At 36.7% G+C, this 7559-nt stretch overlaps 3 protein-coding genes across 3 annotated transcripts; 2 read left to right on the top strand and 1 right to left on the bottom strand.

The window, feature by feature from the left end:
- Positions 1 to 103: 103 nt before the first annotated feature.
- LOAG_10436 (hypothetical protein) lies at positions 104 to 1960 on the top strand. Its single transcript, XM_003145960.2, has 3 exons — positions 104 to 546; positions 1064 to 1220; positions 1500 to 1960. The coding sequence occupies exons 1-3, from the start codon at positions 391 to 393 to the stop codon at positions 1832 to 1834; spliced, it is 648 nt and encodes a 215-aa protein (XP_003146008.2). The 5' UTR covers positions 104 to 390; the 3' UTR covers positions 1835 to 1960.
- Positions 1961 to 2282: 322 nt separating this feature from the next.
- LOAG_10435 (hypothetical protein) lies at positions 2283 to 3290 on the bottom strand (the record flags this gene model as incomplete). Its single annotated transcript, XM_003145959.1, has 4 exons — positions 2283 to 2444; positions 2770 to 2897; positions 2975 to 3063; positions 3202 to 3290. The coding sequence occupies 4 exons, from the start codon at positions 3288 to 3290 to the stop codon at positions 2283 to 2285; spliced, it is 468 nt and encodes a 155-aa protein (XP_003146007.1).
- A 1082-nt stretch (positions 3291 to 4372) lies between these two features.
- Positions 4373 to 6867, top strand: LOAG_10434 (hypothetical protein). Its single transcript, XM_003145958.2, has 4 exons — positions 4373 to 4535; positions 4986 to 5192; positions 5756 to 5867; positions 6381 to 6867. The coding sequence occupies exons 1-4, from the start codon at positions 4406 to 4408 to the stop codon at positions 6544 to 6546; spliced, it is 615 nt and encodes a 204-aa protein (XP_003146006.1). The 5' UTR covers positions 4373 to 4405; the 3' UTR covers positions 6547 to 6867.
- Positions 6868 to 7559: the final 692 nt, after the last annotated feature.

Here is a 7559-nt window from a genome sequence, read left to right as displayed (position 1 = left end):
CAAATATACATAGTTTTCTATCCTATATTAACTTTTAAAATTATAATATAATAGAAGTATACTAATTCTATTATCAGATTGCTCATTTTTGAAATATCATATGAAAGTTAAGGGATCGTGTACAATGAGAGGAAGAGATTAACATGAAAGACGGGTACTGGATGAATTTGGCCAAGGTAATTCAGCAGTGTGAGGTAAAGGGATGAACAGGGCGAAGAATGAAGATATAATGCTGGCTATCCATTGAACAGTTTTAGCGAAGGATGATGATGATATGTGTATGGATAGAGGGAAGAAGAGACAAAAAGTGAAGAGGTCTGACCGGTTGTATGCATCCTCTGGTCACTTAAGGCGGTTTTCGGATGAGAAGAGGGGGAATCGCATAAACAAATGTTAACTATACCCGTTATCGATTCAATGAAGACTGTTGAACGAACACGAACACTTGTTCCAGTTTTGCTATTAACATTCCTAACATTCCTGAATTGTTCCTTCTTTGCCCGATCCGAAATTTGCTATCGATGCGCTAACGAATTTATTGTTATGGTTGGATGTTTTCCTTTTTTTGAATTTATTTTAAACGAGCATGTTTAACAATGTGGACATCAAATAATAAGAAAAAAAAGAACTGTTCATTAGCCTGCTAAGGCTAGGCTTCTCGAACTGGTGACTACTTAACCTGCTAGTTGATCGACAGAAGCAGTTTTAGCAAGCAGCGTTATGAGTTTCTTCAGGTTCCCTTGTACCAGAAGGAGATACGCTGTATTGATTCACCAGATGACTCGGTCATTATTTACTACATACTATGTCCTGGTCATTGTTTACTAAATATTAGCTGATAATAAATTATTTTATTTTCCACTTCAAGCAGATTGTTCGGTATGGACTTTGCAAAATTTTGTGTATCATAAAGGTAGATTCTTATACTGATATTCCTTGGTCAGGAATCGTAATGCTTTATGAAACAAATAAGTAGTAACGCTACTTCTTATTTGTGAATTGTCCAAGTGACTATTTGCTTATCAGAACTAATAAATCCATGAATTTTCATTAGAATTTTCAGTATTGGGGGCATTTTCTCCCAATTCAAGCAGAAGATGAATTAGTTGCCGATTCGGCATGTATTAGAACTGATGAAAGATCGGAAGAAGTACAATGTGTTGGCCCATGCCTAACACTGAATGTCACTTTTGGTGAAGGTAGCAAGACTCGAACTATAGGTATACATTACTTTTTACCGATTCGTTGATTGACAAGCCAAATTTATGAGAAGACATAACATTATAAGATTATCATTCAATAGTGTGAATTCCAATTTACCGAATTATGTAACTGTCCAAACTGGAAGTAATTCTCTTCAATAACTTTAGTACTTCATTTTTAAAATTGATTAATGTTTACTAATTCTTCCAAAAAACTCCTTCATTAAAAAATATTGAAGTATGGTAGAATGTTGGTCATTTGGGATCGAACATAAAGAAAAATGCTTTTTTTTTTAGGAATGATGCGAGATTGCCAGAAGAAGTACTATAGTCGGGATTCGGGTAACGATGGAGGAAATCGCAGATGCCGGAACCAAACCGTTAAAGTTCGACAACATGTACTAAATGCCGAATACTGCTTTTGTTCGGGTAGTTACTGCAATGGTGATGGCGATCGACTGGACAGTTCAGTGAATGAATTTCGGAAAGCACCAAAATATACGAAAATTCGAAACAATCGATGGAATGGTACCAGCATGTCAGTACCAGCATGGGGATGGTCGTTGTGCAGCGTTCAATGTTTGATGCTTATTTATGTAGTATGTTTCAAATTACGTTTGTCTAGTTTGTAGGATGTGCATGTGTTACTGTTGGATATTATTTCATTGCTGTGCTGCGATTTGTTGCTTCGACAGTTTGTGAATGTTTGCAGAAAATAACATGAACCGGTCCTGAACAAACTTATGAACCGAAAAGAGTGTGATTTTACTAGGGCAGATAGCGGGAAACAGCTGGATATGTAACAACTGGTTAAAATGGCAGTGAGTTAAAGAGAACAATAAATACGGAAGACTAGGCGTTCTTGCCCAGCCCGAAGAAAAACCAACAAAAGGGGACAGTTGACCTTTCGCTAACTTCTTGTCTCATCTTAGTTAAGAATTTTTATAGGGCAGATTTTGTAACCATGCAGAGAATGCTGTATTGTCTTATTCAAGGGACTTACATCTATACGTATGGCGATATGCTGTCGTCACTTCGCGATGAACCGTACTACTACGTACTACTACGAAAAAGTACGGTTCATTCGCGATGAACCGTACTTTTTCCTGCCATTTGATTCGCGTTCCGGAAAAGGAATCGATATGAGCTCAATATTGTCAAATTGTTCCGGCCCATTATTGTACTTTTTCTCATTATCGCCTCTGAACATTCCGGACTGCTCATAACGAGCTCATAACGACTCTGAAAAAATTAACCTTATAATCCCACCACTGCAATTCAGATAGCTTAGGATCGAATGAATTTGAATTTCCAGATTTTGACAGATGACGAAAGTAACATAGCTAGTAACATGACTACTAAGTAACATGACTACGTCAAAAATAGAAGCTAGTGGAATAGTTGTCAGTGGAAAATTATTCAGCTTTTTTTTAACTTGAACAATTCGTGCTACCTTGAAGATCCCGTGGGAAAGATCCTCGAGTCATCTCATTGTCTTGCAGCCGCTCCTCAATCCTCATGCAGTCCGTCTAGCACTTCACATAGGACCATTCTTCCTCCTGATGACCTGATGACTTCTGATGCAACTCAGTAGTACGTTATTCCGTCTGATCCTTTCACTATTTAATACCGTTGCATCGAACGTAACATCATGTTTGAATCCCTTAATATCAGTCAATGACCATAGACAACTTGCTGATACCAAAACGGACCCTCTTAAATCTATATTTTAAAAATTTCCTTTCTCCTAGTTCTGTGTCTGCCTCGCTTACCTATAACATATGAGATACCTACTGCCCTCAGTCGTAGGAGAATGTCTAACTTGGGAGCATCACAAGGCTTCTTCCCATCTCGTAAAGAGCTAATACCCGTTAATATATAGATAGGTAGTAAATTCTCTTGTTTCGTTACACCTCACTTCTGTTTCTTTTCAAACGGATTAAGAGCATTTCCTCGTATTGTTTGAGTGGATCTGGATTAGATCTAGGAAATTTTATACCGGCCTGAAATATGCAACAGCGGGTTCGAAACTGCTTGTTGAACGTAGAATAATTCGTTTCCAAGACAAGCTGGTACGATATTGGTCATCTCCTCCTCTATCACCATTTTATGGCCAAGTGATTATCATCTCTTCTTGAAATGCTCTTTCTGCTCTTTCTGGCCCAGAACCGATTAGTCACCATTTCCGTTTGCGACTTCCACAGTAATTGATTCGACATGGTTCTCTGTCGTTCACTCTTTGCCATCATAAACCGTTAAGAGATTATTATTGCCGAGTGAACGAAAGTGTTCCAGAATATAACATGTATGATGTAAGTTAGAAGGTAACTTGTTGTCGCTTTGTAGTTCAGTTAACAGTGCCGAGTGATATCAGTCAAACTTCATACTTTTGTACTTTAGTAGCCAAGAGTCAACCAACCCACGAAGATGAAGATGGTAAGGAAATCTCCCCCAAAATAATCTTTAAGGTTGTATAGCAAATATACAGTTATATACAGAGACAAAATATAAATATACAGAAATATATACAAATATACATACAAATATACAAATATACAGAGACAGTCCTTTTCTCTCCCCTTCTGCACCTGTCTTCCCCGCTGTCTCGGGAGTCGGAAAACCAGCTGGGAAACAATATCGTAAAAGATGGGAATATTTTTCCGAATTATTAGTAATAGCAAAGTTCGACGAAGAAAGCGCTGCAATAAGTAGTAGGGTTCCGAAAACGGAAATTCGGAATACCGTAATAGGCTAATATTGGCGAGCTTAAGTGGAAGTTGCACAAACTGCTGTTGTCATTGATCTTCTGGGGCGGGAGGGGATGGGTGATTCAGATTTATTTCTAAATGATATGTGACTTATGTCACGTCAATTTTTATTTGTGGGATTTGATGATAACTTATCTTAAGCTATCAGTTCTGAATAAGTAGTGTGCTTGGTTACCTGAGATTATGATTCCAGGTGTGATGGGAGTTCTGTGTTTGATGAGGTTGTGAAACCCAATTTTGCATTTGTTCCTTATTGATCTCTCATTTGCGCTATTCTCTGGCTAGTTTTATCGTTCTTTACAGTATGGACCTTCTTCTGCATGGCACAAAAATTTTCGGATTCGTCCGTTCATATTTTTGCACTTCTTCACTTTAACTAATCGTCCAAATAATTGTATCCACTTCAGGAGGTAAACAGGATTGTTTGTGTTAGTAATGTCAGATCCGGTTGCGGAATTCTTGGCACGTGAACAAAATGTTCTAGCTGGTATACAGGATGATGCCCTAGGAACTAGTCCTCAACCGTATATCAGTAATACTGGCAGCAGCGATGTAGTTGATAACGGTACGTTTTAAAATGAATGAAACATTTTTTTGTTCCAATGGTTTTTGGATAACTACGGTATATCAAAGAAACATTGTATTCATGACCAGTTGACATCGGAAGCATTGTAGGTTGAATTTAAGATTACCGGATAACCCATTGTGTTATCTTCGGCCAAAACATTTTGTTGAGAGAGAAAGTAGGGACTTTCAGAAAGCAACAAAGAATTTCATGAAGTCGTCTTCGAAAGGTCTGTAACGAATCAGAACGATTTTGCTTTACGCATCGGTCAGATATTAGTATGCACTAGAAATAGTCGCTCATTGTGGATACTATTCTTTGCTGGACATTTGTTTAACTCTATCAAAGAAGTGAGAGGGTTCCTTGAATAGATAGTGAAGTGCCGAACCAGTCATTAGGTTTATTATCTGATCGATTTTTTTTCCCGTTTGAAGATATTTTGGACTTCAGGGAATGACATTGCTTCTGCAAACGAAGCTCGTTTGTTAAGCGGGACCAGTGATTCTGGTTTGGATCTTCCAACACTAGCAAACGGTGTACAACGCTCAAGCACAACTCCATCACCTTCTCTTTCAGCAATGAGCAGTGCATCGAAATCGGAACCGGAGAAAATAAAGAAATGGCGAGAAGAGCAGAAAATAATGCTAGAGAAGAAAGGTATGAGCCCGTTTATACCACTTGGTTTTTTCCTATTTCTTGCGTAGAAAAACTCAACATTTTTCCCGCACTTCATATTTCATCCAGATGGCATCCTCAAGCTCTTATCATGCTGAAGTAGATTTCATGAAAATGTGAGGGATATTTTTTGATCATTCAGCTGTGAATATACTATTGAATAACAACTAATATTATACGAAGGAGCTAAATGTTATTTTATCTAATAATATGTTTGGTTTTCGTTCAACAACATGGACATGTTGTTCCTGACACAACGGCACACTGGGCTTTGCGATTATTACTGAGCTTATGCAGGTTTATTAATTTAGTAAGCCACAAAATAAATGGTTAAGGGGAAAGGGAATATCAAGAAACCAATAATTTAAGTAACTTTAATGGGAGTGTCACGAAGAAGTGAGAAATTGTTGACGTTGTAGTGGAACTTACCATTTTCTCATGGTACATTTGTTGATAAATATGCTTTCTAACAGGGTGTTTATATAACGTGATATAAACAGATTGGTTTTTTATACAGAATTAACAATTATCTATTTTTGTTGCAGATAAAAATGAAGAGAAAAAGAAGGAGGAAATGAGAGCCGCTGGTAAAAAAGAATTAGAAGAATGGTATGCGCAAAGAGCAGAAAAACTTGCGAAAACTAGGGCAGCTAATCGGTAATTTTCTTTCAAGATTTCCTGCTTATTCTGCTTATGAAAATAGATGATATAGTTTGAAAATAAATGAGACTTTATTTGTATTAAATCTGAAAAACTTTTGTCTCAAACAGAGGAGAAGAAGCTGGATGGTAAGCTAGCACCATGTGGTCAGTAAGTGTTGCAGTCTGCTGTGATTAGTGAGCGAAGTGTAAATTACGCGGTTTGAATAAGAAAGATTTCGTATTTCTTGAAAGTGTAGCAGTGAAGTAAAAGAGAAAAAAAAAAAAGTAAAAGAGAAAAAAAAAAGAGAAATGCGCTCTTGTTATGGTATCAACGTTTTCGATAGTGTTCATTCTGACTAATATCTAGCCGATTTTGCTGATGCAAAAAGACGAAAAAGTCTTCAATTTTTGTGAAGTATAAGTGTAGAATATGAATGGAAGTTTTTTGTATCTCATACTATTCTAGCTTCATGTCAATTGTGTTATATTACCTCTCGTTATTAATCGCTTTTTTTTTATAAATTTTAAGGAAAGCCGAAGAAGATTTCATTTCTGATCGTGAGGCCTTGAAAGATGGAGCGGAGTGGGAACGGATTGCTAAATTATGCGAATTCAGTGCTAAGAATTCGAAAACATCTAGTGATTTATCACGGCTAAGGACTCTTCTTCTTAAACTTAAAACGCAAAAAGAATAAATTTAATGAACTGTATTTTTTGAAGGTGCTAGTCGTATGCTTCTTTGCAGCGAATTCCATAATGGTGAATTTTTCCTTTCTGTAGGACTTCATTATGTTTTTAGTGCGACATCATTTCTAATATATCCAAAACATTCTTTTATTTTCGTAATTATGCCCTCATTCAGTTCAGTTACTTCCTAAAACACACATTATTACTATAGTTTTGGGCTTTGTGTTCTTAAATGCATAAGGTTAGTAGTTTGACGCGATGTAAGCTTAAATTCAAAATGCATCGCTATGAACCCATGTGCAGTCCATAGAATCGTTGCTGGATTCCTAGCTATCTGCAATCTTATTGGTTGAATATTCAGATTTTAATACTATGGTATGAAATTAATTCTTGAACGGCTCGTTATTTGCCTTTTTTGCCGAAAAAATTTTTGAATTTCGAAAAGCTAGATTACCCTTTCGAAGCTTGATCTTTTGTTCTAGATGACAGGTTTGCTTTGCATTCCGTAGTACCTTTTCGCTTATTTCACATGCCAATATTTCATATTAGCTAGCTTTTCTTATTTACAAGTGAGCTTGAAATTAGGATGGACGTTGCATTTAGGATGAAATATATGTAATATGTAAAAAGGAGTAATAAACAGTTTGCTGTCGATGTTTTCATGGATAGAATAATGACGTCATTTCATCTATTTCCCAGACTTTCCTTGATGTTTTAGTGAAGGTGATTTTATCTTAATATATGCTGCACCTCGAAGGACTATGAAATCATAGTTGTACATTTTGTTTATGCTCCTAGCTCGATGACTATGACAGCTTTTTGTTTTGTGTTCATCCTGTCGTATTTATATCACTCCTCTACACAGGCATATCGCGAGGGTGGTTTACTACATTCATCTGAATTATTCTGCCGTACAGTCTTAGCATGTAACTGGCTTACTGTGTTTACGTCACCCTTTGTAAAGACGTTATGTTTTGTCATATTCACGTGTCACTTTGTACTCGCACAACATATGAGTGGT

The sequence above is a fragment of the Loa loa genome (genome assembly GCF_000183805.2).
Source record: "Loa loa unplaced genomic scaffold supercont3.88, whole genome shotgun sequence".
NCBI classification, from domain to species: domain Eukaryota; kingdom Metazoa; phylum Nematoda; class Chromadorea; order Rhabditida; family Onchocercidae; genus Loa; species Loa loa.
This window is presented reverse-complemented; position numbering and strand designations above follow the sequence as displayed.

What these genes read in the sequence shown, in the direction of transcription:
- LOAG_10436 (XM_003145960.2), top strand. Translation starts at nt 391, where the DNA reads ATGTTAACTATACCCGTTATCGATTCAATGAAGACTGTTGAACGAACA. An exon ending in CTAACGAATTTATTGTTATG is followed by an intron (nt 547 to 1,063) that starts GTTGGATGTTTT and finishes TAGAATTTTCAG; the next exon opens with TATTGGGGGCATTTTCTCCC. An exon ending in TAGCAAGACTCGAACTATAG is followed by an intron (nt 1,221 to 1,499) that starts GTATACATTACT and finishes TTTTTTTTTTAG; the next exon opens with GAATGATGCGAGATTGCCAG.
- LOAG_10434 (XM_003145958.2), top strand. Translation starts at nt 4,406, where the DNA reads ATGTCAGATCCGGTTGCGGAATTCTTGGCACGTGAACAAAATGTTCTA. An exon ending in AATAATGCTAGAGAAGAAAG is followed by an intron (nt 5,193 to 5,755) that starts GTATGAGCCCGT and finishes TTTTTGTTGCAG; the next exon opens with ATAAAAATGAAGAGAAAAAG. An exon ending in AAAACTAGGGCAGCTAATCG is followed by an intron (nt 5,868 to 6,380) that starts GTAATTTTCTTT and finishes ATAAATTTTAAG; the next exon opens with GAAAGCCGAAGAAGATTTCA.